The sequence below is a fragment of the Strigops habroptila genome, chromosome 3 (assembly GCF_004027225.2).
Source record: "Strigops habroptila isolate Jane chromosome 3, bStrHab1.2.pri, whole genome shotgun sequence".
NCBI lineage: Eukaryota > Metazoa > Chordata > Aves > Psittaciformes > Psittacidae > Strigops > Strigops habroptila.
This window is the reverse complement of record NC_044279.2, coordinates 1115082-1133295: the sequence shown is the minus strand read 5'-3', so window position 1 is coordinate 1133295 and position 18214 is coordinate 1115082. Positions and strand designations below refer to the sequence as shown.

The 18214-nt window shown below is 51.1% G+C and overlaps 1 protein-coding gene across 4 annotated transcripts in view; it reads right to left on the bottom strand.

Moving 5' to 3' along the window:
* Positions 1-1395: 1395 nt before the first annotated feature.
* AHCYL2 (adenosylhomocysteinase like 2) overlaps positions 1396-18214 on the bottom strand; it is a 78502-nt gene continuing 61683 nt past the window's right edge. For all 4 annotated transcript variants that reach the window (XM_030478147.1, XM_030478150.1, XM_030478149.1 and 1 more), the window contains exons 7-17: positions 17328-17434; positions 15701-15817; positions 11684-11747; positions 10545-10633; positions 9010-9080; positions 8784-8878; positions 7261-7359; positions 6757-6825; positions 6603-6681; positions 5779-5899; positions 1396-4132 (exon numbers count right to left, since the gene is read on the bottom strand). In XM_030478147.1, the coding sequence (XP_030334007.1) occupies positions 4126-4132; positions 5779-5899; positions 6603-6681; positions 6757-6825; positions 7261-7359; positions 8784-8878; positions 9010-9080; positions 10545-10633; positions 11684-11747; positions 15701-15817; positions 17328-17434 (918 nt within the window). In that variant the 3' untranslated portion in view covers positions 1396-4125. The remainder of the gene's footprint in view (positions 4133-5778; positions 5900-6602; positions 6682-6756; positions 6826-7260; positions 7360-8783; positions 8879-9009; positions 9081-10544; positions 10634-11683; positions 11748-15700; positions 15818-17327; positions 17435-18214) is intronic.

Sequence of the window (18214 nt, the reverse complement as noted above, 5' to 3'; positions counted from 1 at the left end):
ACGGGGGCTGTTGGGGTACCCTCGGGATGGGGGGTGCTGACAGCAGGGGGGCTGGTGGGGTGGAATGGGGGGTGCACTTGGAGGTGACAGGTTTTGGGGGCTCTATGGGGTGTCTCAATGGCGATGGGGTGCCCCTGGGGGTGCTGGGAGCAAGAAATGCTGGTGGGGGGAGAAGGGGGGTTATGGGGTGTCCTTAGGGATAATGGGAACGGGGGGTCCCTCGGGGTGCTGTGGAGGATTGGGAGGGTGTTGGGTTGGGGATTATGGGGATGGCAGCTGTAGGAGCTGCACATGGGGGGGTCCTGCTGGCATCGGGGGGCCCCCAACATCATCCATTGAGTTGGGTTGTCCAAATCCTGGTTAAAAGCAGCTCCTGGGGGCCTGGAAATATGAGGGGGGTGGGACAAATTGGGGGTCCCCGTCCCCACCTGTTCCTCCCTCTCCACCCCATACAGGGGGGCAGTTGCTTTGGGGGTCACTGTGCTGCGGGGGGTGTCACTTGTGTCCTGGGTCATTCACAGCCACTGGACAAAGCGTTTGGGCTGTTTCCCTCCCACCACCCAGTGAGGAGCCGCGACGGGAGCAGGGGAGATAATGGGATGATTTCCCATCCGGCTCATCCAGCTTTCCCCAAGGACACATCGGCACCAAGAGCGGAAAGAGCCGCCCGGAGCCCAAACAGCCCCAAGGACACGCAGCGCCCGGAGAAGTGTTCCCAAATGGATTCACACGGCAGTGGTGGGAGCTCAGGGATACGGCACTGGAGTTAGGGACAACATCCCCATCCCCACCCCACAGCACCAGCACCTAACACCTCTGTACCCCAAAACCCCCCCTCTGCTGCGCTCTGGGGAGCTCCCCCTGCAGCCCTGATCCAGCTCTGGGGCAACAGCACCAGAGGGACGTGGAGCTGCTGGAGCGAGGCCAGAGGAGGCCCCGGAGCTGCTGCGAGGGCTGGAGCAGCTCTGCTCTGGAGCCAGGCTGAGAGAGCTGGGCTGGGGCAGCCTGGAGAAGAGAAGGCTCCTGAAGGGGACACCTTAGAGCAGCTCCAGTGCCTAAAGGGGCTCCAGGAAACCTGGAGAGGGGCTTTGGACAAGGGATGGAGGGACAGGCCAAGGGGAATGGCTTTAACCTGCCAGAGGGGAGACTGAGATGAGCTCTGGGGCAGAAGCTCTTCCCTGTGAGGGTGCTGAGGCGCTGGCACAGGGTGCCCAGAGAAGCTGTGGCTGCCCCATCCCTGGCAGTGTTCAAGGCCAGGTTGGACACAGGGGCTTGGAGCAACCTGCTCTAGTGGAAGGTGTCCCTGCCCATGGCAGGGGTTGGGGCTGGAGGAGCTTTAAGGTCCCTTCCAACACAAACCAGGCTGGGATTCAATGCAAAGACCCCGCGGAGCCGCCGAGTTTTCCAATGTTTTATTGGTGGATTGGGATTACAGTTTATTGCTGATCTAATACAATCACTCAGACATGAATAATTAAAACATCCTTTGAACATGTTATGCTGGCGAAGGTCTCGTCTCGCTGATGACGGGTTCGCTCTCACCGTTTCCGCTGTTCAGAACCGTTTCCTTACACAATTTTTGCTGGTGTTGCCTAAATCTCCTTTTTTTTTGTTTTTTAATTCCTAATTCTTTAAAAACGTGTTACATTAAGAAAAAAAACCCCTCCCCAACCCAACCCCTGACACGTTTCATTTAGAGATGCTCATGGAATCCGATTCCAGATTGACCAGGAATAAGCCAAGCAAGCCCAACAGCTTACAGAAGAAGCAGGACATGGAGAAGAGTGTTCGAAATAGAGGTGGGAAAAGCCAGTTGGGAGCTTCTTGTTCTTCTGATGATTTCCTTTTCCTCCCATCAGCTACCTGGAAGATAAATTGGGATTAAGAATGGGCACGAAGGACTTCACGGATGGGTCAGCACCAGCGAATGCTGCACAAGCGACGGGCACGGGGCAGGTCAAGCGGCTGCGTGAGCGGTTCCGAAGGGTCGAGTGGCTGCAGAGGGATGTTCCCGGGGCAGGAGCAGCTGTGGTTGGGATGAGCCCATTTTCCAAGGGCTGCTTTGCTCCAGAGGACCCCATGACCATGTTATACCTCGACCAGGAGCAGGATTTCAGGTGTGGAGAACAGGAGGAACCCCGGGTCCAGTGGCTGGTGCAGACCGAGGTCATCCAGTGGCATCTCCAACAGCTCCAGAGACTCATCCCAAAAACCTCAGGATCCAGGTGAAATTCAGGGGTGAGGAGAGATTATTTCAGGTTTGTGGTTAGTGACTGATGGTGAAGTCTTCTCAAAGCCCTCCTGGAAGGTCTCCTGGAAGCCCAAAGGTTTCCTCAAAGCCTTCTTGAAGCTCTAAGGTCTCCCAAAAGCCTTAAGGTCTTCTCAAAGTCTTCTCAAGGTCTTACTTTCTCAAAGCCTTTCAGGTGTCCTGAAAGCCTTAAGGTCTCCTCAAAGACTTTTCAAAGCCCTCAGGTCTTTTAAAGGTCTCCTCAAGGTCTTCCTTCCAGGCTTGGAGAAATTTCAGAGAAACTTGGAAGAAGTGACCAGATGAGAGCGTTTGCTCTGCAGATGAGCAGCTTCCAGTCAAGCTGATTTCAGCTCTCACCATCAACAGCCGTGAGGACTCGGCTTCCAAGACTCTTAATTCCACAGTTTTTCCTTTCTTGTGCGTGAATGAGCTGCCACTAAAGAGTTTTTCCAGGATGGCAAAGTCCATGAGGACAAAACAAGAACCTGCAGCTGATGAGGGACTCAGGTACCAAAGCAGCAACCACAGGATAAAGGCTTTTGCGCTCACGGGGGTTGGGTGATTCTATTTTAGAAGGACCATGTTCTCCATGTGAACCATTAAAGTGCCTCTGATGAGACACAGAGACTTGGGAAGTCACCTTGGGAAGTGTTCCAGTGGGACATCCTGGGCTAAACCAGGTAACTGTGGCAGATCTGTTCTCCATTGGGTCAGATGCATCAAGAGTTGAGTCAACTGGAGGGGTTTAGTGATGCTGAACCCTTCCCCAGGCAGAAGATCAGTGTGGGATTACTCTGGTGTTCATCTCATACACTCAAAGGGGGGTTCCAAATTTTATCCTACAAATATGACTGGAAAATAAAACTCTGAAGATTCCCACTGAGAGCTGAAATTCAGCTGGAGAAAGACCTCAGATGTACACGGGTCCTCCCAGCGGGATGGCCGACGAGCTCTGCTTGGGTTGGAAAGAGCTCCCGACACGTGAGCAGCATTTGTTGGTGAGGATCCAGGGCTCTTCCACCAGCGCCCTGTAGCCCCACCGGGATCATGACTTTGGTTGAACCATGGGAGGTTGGCACTGGTAATGTGAGCAGCAGGAAAACACTGTGGAGCTGGGATGAAGGGAGCAGTGGTGGGTCCTACCCCACCACCACCGTGTCTACCCCCGAGCAGGCACCGCTCCTGTCCTCCCAGCTCCTGCTATGGGCTGACACTAACAACCAGACCCTTCGTTACAGCTTTCAGCAGTGCTAAGGCGAAGTTCATCCGCTCGCTGGTGGAACCATCCCTTGGGAAGTTCAGCAGAACTACGAGAGGTTCCTCCAGCGAGGTGGCACCCGGCTGGTCGGCAGCGCTTGGAGCAAACACGGATTTAGCTGTGTTGGCATGAGAAACACAAACCCAGCCCCTCTCCATCCAGCTCTCGTGGCTGGTGGGATCCTGGAAGAAGCATTGGGATGCGAAGGAACCCAAAAGCAACAACCTCCAAGCGGGATCCCGCGGCTCCCGTTGTGCGCGTCGGATGAAGGGTGCATATGGGCTGTTCCAAGTCCATCGCAGCCATCCCATTGCAACAGCTTCTTCCTCACCTCCCTCCTCATCCTCCCAGCCCCACAAAGAAGAACAACCCAAAGAGTAAAATGAAAGAAATGGAAAGAAATCCAGCGTCTCCCTCGGTGCCGCAGCAGAGCGAGCACCGGTGGCAGAGCCCGCATGGAGAGTGTTCTAGTCAATAAATAAATAACCTAAACACACTGTCTACTACGAGAGCAAGCCCGGCTCTAGCTTAGGGAGCTTGAGCTGTTTCATCCTGTACAGTAGTTGAGAAAAGACTTGGGGTCTTGTTCCTCAATTCTCCGGGGTACAGCGGCAGGAACTTAGTATCTGGGGAAGAGAAGAGAGAAGGAGGTTTTGGGGAGCTGCTGGGGAAGAGACGCGGAGCTGCCCCAGCAATGACATGGTGAGTTTTGGGAGGGGTAGACACCAAGGAGAGAAATGATTTAGGAAAGGACTTGGTCCTTATTTCCCACCCCATAAATACCATGTTATAGGGACAGGCTGAGAGAGCTGGGCTGGGGCAGCCTGGAGAAGAGAAGGCTCCTGAAGGGGACACCTTAGAGCAGCTCCAGTGCCTAAAGGGGCTCCAGGAAACCTGGAGAGGGGCTTTGGACAAGGACCTGGAGGGACAGGACAAGGGGAATGGCTTTAACCTGCCAGAGGGGAGATTGAGATGAGCTCTGAGGCAGAAGCTCTTCCCTGTGAGGGTGCTGAGGCGCTGGCACAGGGTGCCCAGAGAAGCTGTGGCTGCCCCATCCCTGGCAGTGTTCAAGGCCAGGTTGGACACAGGGGCTTGGAGCAACCTGCTCTAGTGGAAGGTGTCCCTGCCCATGGCAGGGGTTGGGGCTGGATGAGCTTTAAGCTCCCTTCAACACAAACCGGGCTGGGATTCCATGATATTTACACACCAAAACAAGGAACTTGGCAAAACTTGACTCTTTGCCTTTTGCATCTGGAGGCTTCAGTTCGTGCAGGACACCAAGCCAAAGCTGTGTACATCTCCACCCCACGGTGCACGGGAGGGTGTTTGAGTCCTCGTGGCTCCCCCTCAATGCAGGGAATTTGCCATGACCCTCTACTTATCCCAACTCCTCCATGTGTGGGATGAACCATCCTCCCCACAGGGTTGTGACTACAGCCAGACACTGAAACTGGGCAACGAGAATGGAACTGGAGGAGATTCCTCCATGGGAATGGTGATTCCATGTAACCATGATTTTGCATGGAACACACGGCACGAGTAAGAAATAAAGCTCAGGATCTGGCAAAACCCACTGCACCCCCAAATTTGAGCTCTTGTGTGAGTGCTGAAGAACCTGCACACCAAGAAAATGCCGTTTCCTGCATGAAAAGGATCATAGAATCCCAGACTGGTTTGGGTTGAAGGGACCTTAAAGCTCCTCCAGTTCCAACCCCCTGCCACGGGCAGGGACACCTTCCACTAGAGCAGGTTGCAAAAGGATCTGGGCTTCAACCCCCAACAAGCTGATGTGTGTCTGTGCAAACTCATTTTCATGATAAAATATGCATTGGAGTGTTGGCTACAAAGATAAGCCTGGAAAAGGAAGGGATCCAGGGGCTCGGATTGGGAATTAGTATTGGGTTTTGGGATCAGCCCATGCTGGGGGATGAGAACCATGGAGCTGAGCCCATCCCAGCAGCTCCCGGGGCTCTGAGCCACCTCGTCCTTCATCACCCGTTAAAAATAAAGCTGTCATCTGAGTTGGGGGTGGCATCACTGCCATTTGCCACCCCTGGTGACAGCTGCTGCCACATACAAAGGGCTCACATCCTGCCAAGTGCTCTGTGGCACAGCCCCAACCACTCCGGCCCCTTCCCACTTTCCACGTGGTGATGGGAATGAGCAGAACACCCATGATACCTTCACAGTGGGATTAAACCCCATCCCCTCAGCACCCCCAGCGTGTACCCCACCTCATGGCACAAGAAGGGGAGAGGGTGAGGAGCAGCACCTGTAGTAGTTTGGTTTGAAAGGTCCATTCTTATTCAGTCCCAGGTATTTTGCTTGTTCATCCGTGAGCTCTGTCAGGTGGGCATCAAACGTTGGGAGGTGGAGGCTTGCCACGTACTCATCTGAAATGATTGCAAGGGTCATTAGTATGGGGGAGGAGAAGGCAACGAGTCCCCTCTGTGCATCAGGTCCTCCTGAGCATCACTCCTCATGTCTTTGCTGCTAAACTGATTTCACCCTAAGTGAGGAAAACCAAAGCCTCTCATCTGTTTGGGGCAAACCTTCCTCTGAAATACCCTTCTAGGAGGGCTCCTGGGTCTGCTGCTGAGTCCAGGAGCCACCAGACGTTTCTGGTAGGTGACATCTACCACCCAAGCTGGGATAAGCTGCATTTGGCCTCAAAAAATACATTTAACACCAAAGAAGTCTCAGTTTTGCAGCAAAACTGTGGTCAGTGCAGCCTGTGTCCTCAGGAGGGGGGTTCTGCAGGCAGGGCTGTTGGTCAGGGATGTCTTCACAGCTAACACAGGCAGCTCTGCTGGCAGAAGCCCTGCATGAAAATCGCCTGCACCAGCATGGACTCCTGTGGTCAGCCAAGTGCTTCAGCCTGTTTTGCCCAGGTGGGATGGCGAAACAACACATCCAGCCTATTGGAGAGCCCAGACCCAGTGGGAAGAACTTGCTGGGAGACCCCGAGCTTGGCAGGGTGTTCCAGGAGAGCCCAGGAGGCTGCAATGCACCCTTGTCCTCAACCCAGCCCAACAAAAACTTCCCATCTGTTCAATCTCAAAGCCAAGGAAGAGAAGACAAGGAGAACGTCTTTACCCATCTTCTTAGGCAGCAGGTACACGTCTTGCTTGTAGCGGCCTTCAGGAGCGTTGTATAGCTCTATCAAAGCCAAAGCCTGGATGGAGAAGACACTGAGGTAAGTGACTGCTGCCCACTATGGAGCTTCCTGCTCAGCCCAAACCCTACTCGCCTGCGTGGTGGCAGTGATGGACAGGACAAAGGTGGGGACAGTGGAGCAGCTCAGGTTCAGCAGGCGGCCCTGGGAAGCAGAGACTGGTGTTATCTCAATACAGCACCAAAACCAGTTCACAACCCCCGAGAAGGTACAAAACCCACCAGTGAAATGTGTTCCTTCTGGGATGAAACACCCTTTATCACATGCACTTGAATCCCAAGATGTTGGTTGGTTTTATAACTCAATAAAACTATTTAGGAGTGAAAAATCTGATAAAATACCCTGTGGGAGACACCCTGGAGTGGGATAAAGGAAAACACAGGAGCTTTTCTCTGTTCCAGTAATGCGTGGACCAAACCAGGGCTACACCAAGCCCTTCAACCAGAGACTCTCAAGCTCCTGAGGCCCAAGAGGGTGATGTCTGGACCCTCTTCAGCTCCACCACTCACCCAGCCCTTGTTTTCTTCCTCCCCAAGCAGAGAACAAGCTGCAGTTCCTGCTCCTTCACCCTCAACTCACCTCTGCCAGAAGGACTATTCTCTTCCCATCTGGCCAGATGACATGGTCCACCTGGGACCTCACCCTCTCCCAGGTCAGCTCGGGTGTGCGCAGGCTGGCCTGAAACACGGCGTTAAAGTAGTTAAAGCAGTGGTAAAAGACATAAACCAGGAGCTACATAAAAGGAATGAGAAGAGGAAGCAACTCACTGACATCATCGTAGAATCATGGACTGGTTTTGGTTGGACAGGACCTTAAAGCTTCTCCAGCTCCAACCCCTGCCACGGGCAGGGACACCTTCCACTAGAGCAGGTTGCTCCAAGCCCCTGTGTCCAACCTGGCCTTGAACACTGCCAGGGATGGGGCAGCCACAGCTTCTCTGGGCACCCTGTGCCAGCGCCTCAGCACCCTCACAGGGAAGAGCTTCTGCCTCAGAGCTCATCTCAATCTCCCCTCTGGCAGGTTAAAGCCATTCCCCTTGGCCTGTCCCTCCATCCCTTGTCCAAAGCCCCTCTCCAGGTTTCCTGGAGCCCCTTTAGGCACTGGAGCTGCTCTAAGGTCTCCCCTTCAGGAGCCTTCTCTTCTCCAGGCTGCCCCAGCCCAGCTCTCTCAGCCTGGCTCCAGAGCAGAGCTGCTCCAGCCCTCGCAGCAGCTCCGGGGCCTCCTCTGGCCTCGCTCCAGCAGTGTCCTGGGCTTATAGCCTGGATCTGGTCACAGTCTCAGACCAACAAAACCTTTATGAATCAGAGTCTGGAACTATATTTATGATTACAATACATCAAAGCTCCAGCAACAATTATTGTTCAAGGTCTTCTGGCCGAAGAGGATTCAGCCACCAACTCTGCATGGCTGTGGTCACTTCTTTAAATGGCTTTAAACGGCTTTAAACCCATGGGTTTGGTCAAACAATTCTCCACTGACCTTGAGACAAGATTCTCTTGTTTTTCTACTCATGTCTAAGCACAGGGGAGCAGATTTTGGTGGTGCTCTGTAAAGCATGATGGGGTTGAACATGCTGCTGTGTTGCACCAAGCTGAACTCTTGGTTAGGTTGGATTGGGCTGGAAAGGGTGACCCACTGACTCTCAAGGGGAAGGAGTGAGGTTGGTGTACACCAGACACTACGCTGGAGGCTGGAGCAGTTTGTCCATCTCACTGGCATCCTTTGGGATTGCAGGAATGACAGAGCCATGTCTGCCAGGGTCTGCTGAGACACGGGGAGTGATGGCTTATTTGATCTCCCCCCAGGTCAGACAGAGCTGCCAAAAGGGAGATTTAGGTTAGATCTTAGGCAGAAGCTCTTCCCTGTGAGGGTGCTGAGGCGCTGGCACAGGGTGCCCAGAGAAGCTGTGGCTGCCCCATCCCTGGCAGTGTTCAAGGCCAGGTTGGACACAGGGGCTTGGAGCAACCTGCTCTAGTGGAAGGTGTCCCTGCCCGGGGCAGGGGTTGGAGCTGGATGAGCTTTAAGGTCCTTTCCAACCCAAACCAGGCTGGGGTTCTATCACCCACCACCACCCCATGCCCAAGGCACATCCCTGCACTCACCACATCGATCTCGGTGTTGGAGTGCCCCATGTTGCAGACGATGCAACTGTTCTTCATCCGATCCAAGTGTTCCCTGGTCACCACGTTCTTGTTGCCTGCCAGACAGCAAAACCCAGAACACCCTGTTTGCCTTCCCCATCTTTCTGCCTTTTCCTTTGGAAAAAGATGGACCCAAGTATGGGTGTGCATCCCTGAGGATCCATCCCCTGCCTTGGGGACCACGTACCTGTGCAGGTGATGACGATGTCAACCTGTCTGATGACTTCATTGAGCTTCACCAGCCGGAAGCCATCCATGCTGACAGGAGAGGGAGGAAAAAGTAAGTCTGAGAAGCAGCAAAACATGCCCAAAATAGAAGAATACCCTACTAAATGATTCTTAGATACTCATTTGAACCTTCTAACGCCACAACCACAAAGCAGCACTTGAAGGGCCACATCCCCCACAGCATTAGGAGGGTTTCTGGAGGATTTGGGACTGTTGTGGGGAGAAGTGAAAGAGATCTGGGGGATTTCCCATTTTCTGTCCAGTCCCCCACACCTGCAAAGCAAGATTTTCCATCGAGATGGCTTTTTTTAATGCTGCAAAGTACATCCAGAAGATGCAGATCCACCTCCTGCTGCAGGAGCCTTTCTGATACAGATTTAGAGCATCTTCAGAAATATCAAACCCAAACAGTCAAGCCCACAGATGCCTGTCATCAACGCTGCAATCCAGATTTAGGCACTTACAGCATCTTTAGATGTACTGAGTGCTCAGCATGTCTCTCCTGACTTCACCCAGCAAGGTGTGCTCAGCACAGAACAAGGGCAGGAGGGGTTTTTTTATAGGATTTGTTGATATTCCTCCTGAGAACTGATTTCTGTGGCTCTAACAAGCTGCAGAATTGTGGGTGCTATAAAAAGAGTCATTTTTTTCCTGCTTTATGTCCCATTTATTGTGTTTCCCCCCCTCCACTGCACACTGCACATGAGCAGGACTGCACGGTGCTGCCTTGGGCAGAGGCAGGAATGGGGTGGTTGCAACCCACCAGGTTCACCATGAAAGCTTTGGGACCAGTTGTGGAGGTCACAAAGCCAACTGGAAGTTGCTCAGCTCATTAATCAGAGCTCATTAGTCTCCTCACTGTGATAGCACTTTGAAGGCTTGCTGAGAGGAAGAGGCTGAAGGTTTAATAAGGCTCTGGGTGGTTTTGGGACTCTGCTTTCATGGTCACATCCCATCTCACACCTTGGGCTGCAGAAGCAGCATCTCTGCACCAAAACAACCTTGACCTGGAGGAAATGAGGTCTGGTATAACCACAATGTGCCTGTGAGAGGGGACAGCCACGTGCTCTCAGCCCTGTGTCAGGGTACTGGTGTTAGTGAGGAGAGGTTTGTGAGGGGTGGGTGACCACAGAACCCCAAATCTCCCTTGGGAGAGGTGTGTGCACAGCCCAGTAAAGCCCAAGTTTGCACTCCAGAGGTTGCAGTTCACTCCCAACATCCTTCCAAGCCATTATCATTGAACTCTTGGCCACTGTGGTTATGATCATGCAAGTTGGTATCTGGGATACAGATAAACTGGGTGATGCTTTAGTGCAGGAACCCTTTTCTGGCCGTAGGACAGAGCTGTGTGTCCCTCCAAGGGTGTGGAGAAGCTACAAACCCCCCACCAGTGTCCTTCTCATGAGGGACCACTGCTGAGTGGTTTCTGGCCATGGTTTTCTGGAAGAATAAAAGAAGCCTAAAGCAGCAGCTGGGCTCAGTGCAAGCGCTTACCAGGCCTGGAGGGCACAGATTGGATCGATCTCTGTCACATACACTATGGAGCCCATGGCCTTCAGAGCAGCGCAACAGCCCTTTCCAACCTGGGGAGGGAGAAGAGCACAGAGCAAGGGTGAGATGCTGAGAGCCCAGGAGATGCTGAGCATCACTATGGCCATGGGGGATGTACAACTCCATGTGTCTTCTGCAGCCCCAAGAGCCCTTTGCAACCCTCTGGTTGCATACACTCAGTTTCTGGGTGCATGGAATTCCTGGATTTGGAGTAATTTAGGACCCAGCTTAGATAAGAGGCACTAAAAAATGTAAAAGTGATGTTGATTTTGGTCCAAGGGAGTTGGTTTTCCCTCCTGGTATCTAGAAAGTACCAGGAAAACAAGAGATTACCCTTATCTCAGGGAAAGTTTGAGTCTCTTGTAACCTTTACTCTGTTTAGGAAGCTTAATGGTTTAATCTCTGAGGATTAAAGAGCTTTAACCTTTACACAGCACACACAGTGCAGCTCGCAAGGGAATTCAGGGCAATAGTTAAATGACCAAGAGCTCCCAAAAAATGTGATTACACATCAAGGAATTGTCCCATTTCAGCTCTTTGGGAAAGAAAAGAGTCCCAGTGCAGCACCCACAGCACTGCCCACCATAACTGGTGTGAGCTGGTCCTGACAAGGGTGGTTATCCCCATCCTTGAGAGAGGATCACTCTGTTTGGGGGTGAAAACACGGGGATAGGTCAAGATTAACTTCTCTTTCTTGACCGTGTTTCAGCATGCAACACTGTGGCTGCACATCTGCAGGACCCAGCCTCCAAATGCCTTAATATTATATTAAATAGAATATAGAAGATAATATTACTGTATGCTCTATTAATATCTGGATATGCCAATATTCAGATATTAAAGTTATTCAGAATACTCCATACTCATGTTTCTTTAAGATTCAGGTTTGCCATCTGTTTAATACTAAAGAAATATACTGGAAATGAGGAAAATCTTCCAGTTTTGGCCAACCCATCGTGCCTGAAGATCCCTGCAGATGCAGAGACAAGCCCCAAGGACAGGAAAGCCCCGTTGGATAAAGCCATGCAAAGGATGTGCCAGCTTTACACACAGTACCTGCAGGTAGGATGTAATCCCCTTACCTCCCCGTAGCCACAAACCACTACTTGCTTCCCTCCAAACATCATGTCTGTTGTCCTCTTCAGGCTGAGGATAAAGGAAAAGAAGGAATTAAAGACCAGCAGTAAGATCTATTCCATTGCTGAGGCTGGGAAGGGCAGACTCTTGGTTTGCTCCTCCTAAAGACCACAGTTGTATCCTATATCCCTGAGGACACACAGCAATTCTGGGTGCAGAGAGGACCCAAAGGACCCCTCAAACCTGATGTTTTCCTTTGGTCATTGTGGTAACACAAAAAAGATGGAAGATTTGGGGTTTGGATCCCTATTTTATTTAGTTTTGGACTCCAGAAATGTTGAAGATCTTATTAAAAAATATTTTCTTCTTATTTATTTTGTTTTGCATTCAGCCCCCCCCCAAAATAGCTCCAGAAGCAGCAAGAAAGTGGTAATTTATTGCCCGAATCCCAGGGATTTCCACAAATAAAGCTCTCCCTTCCACTCGGATTCCTTCGGCCTTCTTCCTAAGAATGCCCTACATTGCAGGCTATTTTTAGCACACCAGTAAATAGGTTAGCAGTGCAGGGAAGGTGAAATTCCCTCACATTTCCAAGAGAATAAAGATAAAAGCCCCAGCAGCTCTGCTCAGGCTTCCCTTGACCCAGTTTGAGATGGCTGGGCCAGGCTTAGCTCAAATCCCAACTGACCAACCCCTGAGGCCCATCATCCATCACAACAGGATGAGCATCTGGTGGAACATGGAGCTCAAAGTTGTGTCTTCAGCTCAGAAGTTGGGGGCAACTCTTGACTGGGCAGTTGAGCCCCATCTTCCAGTGTCTGAAGGGGGCTGCAAGGATGCTGGGGAGGGACTCTTCATCAGGGACTGGAGTGATGGGACAAGGGGTGATGGGTTCAAGCTGAAACAGGGGAAGTTCAGGTTGGAGATAAGGCAGAAGCTCTTCCCTGTGAGGGTGCTGAGGCGCTGGCACAGGGTGCCCAGAGAAGCTGTGGCTGCCCCATCCCTGGCAGTGTTCAAGGCCAGGTTGGACACAGGGGCTTGGAGCAACCTGCTCTAGTGGAAGGTGTCCCTGCCCGTGGCAGGGGGCTGGAACTGGAGGAGCTTTAAGGTCCCTTCAACCCAAACCATTCTCTGATTCTATGACAGAAGCTGCCTTGTGCAGCTTGAATCCCATGACACTGAGCACAGACATGGCCATGATAAAGAAGGAAGGGCTATGCAATTAGAAGGATTACTGCATGAAGATGCTTTCATAGAATCCCAGACTGGTTTGGGTTGGAAGGAACCTTAAAGCTCATCCAATTCCAACCCCCTGCCACGGGCAGGGACACCTTCCACTAGAGCAGGTTGTTTTCAATACAACATCTTGGCAGGGAAGAGCCAGATTCCATCACTGCTGGACTCAACAAGGAGCCCAGAAGTTAGCCTTTTAGAACAACACGTGATGGAAATGTGGGGAAGAAACAGCACGTGCAGTGGATCATCCTGAGATCCACTATTTGGTGGTTCACTAACCCACATGGCACTTGCACATTTTAAAGATCATCTTCATGCCCTTGTATCTGGACAAACATGGCTCCTCTTCACTTCTCCTGGTCAAGATGACCACTACCAAGAAGACCGAGGTGACCAGTGAGGCACCACATATCCCACAAAGATCTGGGAGAAAGATGTTAGAGCAGAGGCCACCACTGACACAGAAACATATGTTGGGTGTCTGAGAACCTCTGGTGCCACCAGATTGAAGGCAGCAGGAGCCCAGCTGAACACCAAGAGAGTGCCAGATGGACTCTGATGAAACAGAAGGAGACATTCCTGCGTTGGTGAGGAACTGACAACTGCAGCTCTCAAGACTTGTTTAAACCATGAAAACAGTCTTTTCTCATGAAGCTGTCTTCTCCATGGAGGATTCCTTCTCTGCACCACAGCTACCTGGCACAGAGCAGGCAATCATCCCTCTGTGTCCATCTCAGCAGCATCAACACCAGTCTGGAAAGTCAACTTTGTCATTGCTCTGTGCTTACTTGTCTACTGGGACCACTACTTGATGCAATATCTCACAGCCTGAACTGTAGGAATAAGTTTGCCTAATCTCACTTGGCTTTGACAAGATTTGGTGGTGGAGGTGGTGGGGACACAGGCACCCAATTCCATCAAAACAAGGAAAATAAAGGGAGGGAGAGAGGAAAAAATATCCCTGAGATGATTTTTACACTCTCTAGATCACAGCTTCAAGCAGTTTGCACTGCATTTCAAGACCAGCAGTCTCAGAAGATACATCATGTTCCCGGTGCCCACGTATCTGTCAGCAACTGATTCCCATCCAATCCTAAAAAGAACAGCACCATCGGGATGCTGCAGAGCTGCTCCCAGTCCCACGGGCTGCCCACTGGGCTTTTAGGGAGGAGGGAGTCCAGAGGGAAGCAAACACTCTTCTGTTTGCTTGTGTGGCACGTGGCTGGAGATCCTGCAGGAGCAGGGAGGGCAGAGGTGGATAAAGCATTCAGCATTCCTGTCATTCCCACCTTCTGCACCTATTTATTTACACTCAGCTGAAGGACAGGGTTTAATCCTCACACTGAAGTCTACATTTTGGACACACAACTGTTATGGGATAAAGTCTCCATCTCCACAACCTCTTCTGTTTTCTTTCTTTTGGTTTATGGTATATTCATAGGAGAGGATAGAAAAGGAAACTAGAAAGAAGGAAACTAGAATCCCAGAATCATTATGGTTGGAAGGGACCTCTGGAGACCATCCAGTCCAACGCCCTCCCAAGGCAGGGCCACCCCGAGCAGGTCACACAGGAACATGTCCCAGTGGGTTTTGAATGTCTCCAAAGAGGGAGACTCCACAACCTCCCTGGGCAGCTCTAATGCAGAGTGCTGTATATACATTCCAGTGTCCTAATGTATAGAAGTTCCTCCTCATGTTGAGGTGAAACTTGTTGTGGTTTAGTTTATGGCCATTGCTCCTCATCCTGTCACTGGGCACCACTGAGAAGAGTTTGGCACCATCCTCCTGGCACTACCTTTGAGCTATTGATCTGCATTGATGGGATCCCCTCTCAGGCTGCTCTTCTCCAGACCAAAGAGGCCCAGCTCCCGCAATCTCCCCTCATCAGAGAGATGCTCCAGACCCCTGAGCATCCTTGTGGCCTTTGCTGGACCTTCTCCAGTAGCTCCTGGTCTTTCTTGTACTGAGGAGCCCAGCACTGGACACAGGACTCGAGATGTGGCCTCACCAGGGTCGAGTAGAGGGAGAAGATGTTGTGATGAAGGAGCTGGTTGACTCACACACACCAGACATGGATGGGTTTTATCCTGATGCCACAAAGGTTAAGAGGGATGGGAAGGAGCATTGTAGCCATCCACGAGGACTTCTGAAGTCCTCACACAGAGAAGCTGCATTGTTTGAACATAGCTCCAGCCACACTCACCAAGAAGGGAAAATGCACAAGAGTCACCTACATGGAAGGGCAACATCACCCTGAGAGCATAGATCATCATAGAACTTCTAGAGACGTAAAGACTTTGTTGCAAGATCATTCTCCTACACACACAAGATTCAACATTGGTTTTCTGTGGTGTGTATGTCTGTAGAGCTTTACAACCAATAGCACAAGTCTTAGGGTCTTCTGACCCACAGAGACACAGCTGCTGTCTCAAAATGCCTTCCAGGTTCTCATCTTTGATAGGATGGACAAGAGGTAATAAAGAGTCTTTGCTCTTCTTCAGCACATCAATTCATAGAATCATGGAATGCCAGGTTGGAAGAGACCTCAAGGATCACCTGGTCCAATCTTTGCTGGCAAAGCATGACCTAGACTAGATGTCCCATCACCTTGTCCAGCCCAATCTTCGGAGTGTCCAGTGTTGGGGAGCCCACCACTTCCCTGGGGAGAGCATTCCAATGGTTGATCATTCTCATTGACCTAAAATGACCCATGGACCTAGTTCCCTGTGAGGTCTGAGGTGACATGAGCAAGAGGCACAGCCCCATGCTGGTGGCCATATACGTACCCATCCAGGATGGACTCTCTGCAGCAGTACAGGTTGTCAAACTTCTGCTTTGTGACCGAGTCGTTGACGTTCATGGCAGGGACACAGAGCTTCCCTGCTTTGGACAACTGGTACAGCCTGGTAGGAATACAGGAAGATACAGGTCATCAGTGGAGAAGTACTTCCCTGGGCTCTACTGTTGTGTGCTCTTGAGGTCCTTGTTTCATTGGGGTGAGCAGTAGATGTTTAGAGGGTCAAAGATAACCTCTTATTGGGAGCTCCTCATTTCAGGAGGAGCTTCCACAGATGTTTCCATCTGTTTTCCTTCCCTACTGGATAACACTGGCAAATAGCAGACTGGAAGGTGCTCTAGAATCCATCTGCCTCATAAGCATTGGTATTACAACCATCCTCTGATGTCCTCAACATGACAAACCCTCCCCATCCTGCTCCAAAGTAAGATGAGAGCTCCTGTAATTCCTCAAGTTCTTCTAGATCAAGACAAATAGGAATGGCCACAGGAGGATAACATCACAGCAATGTGGGGCTGCTGTGATCAACTCCTGCAGCAAAACATCAGTTTGAACAGCAGCAGGAGGGTAATCACTGAGATGTAGAGCAAGAAGTACCCGTGGTGGGAGGACATCAACCTGACCTCCTAGTCCTGAGAGCAGATTCAACTCCTGACAGCAGCAAACATCTAGAAATGGATCTAAACACTACACTATGGCTACAAAGAGAACCTGAACATCATCTCCCTGCTCCAGACCTTGGGAAGGAGAACATGCTCCCTTGGCCAGGCCCTAGGGACCACCTCCAGTGTCATCTGGGGAGCCTCAGTCCCCACGTTGTCTGTCCCCCGGAGGTAAGGAGCATGCATGCATTGATACCACCAACCTCAGAAACAACCTTGCTCCTGGCTTGAGAACATGGGGAGCAGTTTTGACCATTGCTTTGGTTTTGCACATCTCTTTTGCCCATCCTGAGAAGATTCCCAGAACCAAAAATATGACCAGGTCCTTTTCATGACCCCTGTGGCTGCAAAACTGAATTGGTCACTTCCTTGTTTCAAACATTCCGTTTCCCTGTTTTGAGGAGCCCCTTCTCCCATCACAATTCTGCTTCTGCCACATGATGGATGGAACCTCAGTCATTTGTGGTTCTCCCTTCCTGGACTCCCATCCCAACTAGAGACTCATTTCCTCTTCCCAAATCTCACTTCTCCCCATAGATTTAGTTCAGGATGATGCTGTTGACCTTCTCCAAAGCCCTTCTTGTGCAACGCCCTCACCCCTTCCTTTGTCCATGCAAAATGAGGTGAGATAACCATTGTCCCTACTTCACAGGTGGGAAAACCACCCCTCGTGCACTTTTCCCACCCATGCAAGGGTCAGCAGATGCTTCTGCTCCTCATCTGAAACTCAGAGCAGTAGTTCCAAGTCTATTGCTTTCACTATATGAGATTTAAACCAGCTCTTAAGGGAAAGCCAAGCCCATGCTGAAGGAAAACCACAGATCAGGTGTCAGGAGGTTCAACATCCATCTGTGGCATCTTACAGCTTGGAGATCTTTTGTTATGAGTGCCCTGAGGCAGAAGATGCTTTGGTCCACACATCTCCATGCTCACAGAGCAGCCTTGTCCTGTTACCTGTGGACACCAGTCACGCTCTCCTCTACTATCCCCTTGATCTTCTTAAACATGTTGGGGTATTTCTTGTAAATCCAGTGAGTGAGATCTCCTCCATCATCCAAGATCTGTAATCAAAGTAACCACAAAGTCACTGCTCTGAAGATCCAGGAAGGTCTGCTGAGACCAAAAAGGGGTAAATCACACACTCAAATCATTCCTAAGCAAGCTCCTGGTTTGGCATCTCAAGTAGCACTTTGTGACAGTGTAGGTGAGAGTGTTCTGCTTGACTGTTCCGAGCAGGAGCACTGCTTCATCAGTGGTGTGCTGGAAAGGCAATGGTCAAACACAGCAGACCCTGAGGTTTATAATGGCACCAGAAGAAACAGCAAAACTAGAAAGAATGGGTGGAAAAGCCCTTGAACCATGAAGAGTCATCAGCTTTTCTAATATAGCTGCTAATGGAGAAGGATAGAGGAGGATGAGGGTGGAGAAGGAGGGTGGAGAAGGAGGAAGACGGAGAAGTAGGAAGATGGAAGAGGAGGAAGATGGAAGAGGAGGAAGATGGAGAAAGGAGGAAGATGGAGGAGGATGGAGGAGGAAGAGAATGGAGGAAGAGGATGATGGAGAAGAAGGAGAATGGAGGAGGAGGAGGATGGAAGAGGAGGATGGAGAAGAATGGAGAAAGAGGAGGACGAAGGAGGATGGAGAAGGAGAATGGAGGAGGAGGAGGACGAAGGAGGAGGATGGAGAAGGATGGAGAAGGAGGATCATTTGGGTCATCACCCGCTGCATCTCAATACACAGCCATACCCATGGAGGATGCTGAGCTCTGAATGCTTCAAAGAGGGACCCACTGGAGTACCATAAAGAGGTGTCTGGGAAAGAAGACAACACAAGGAAAGGAA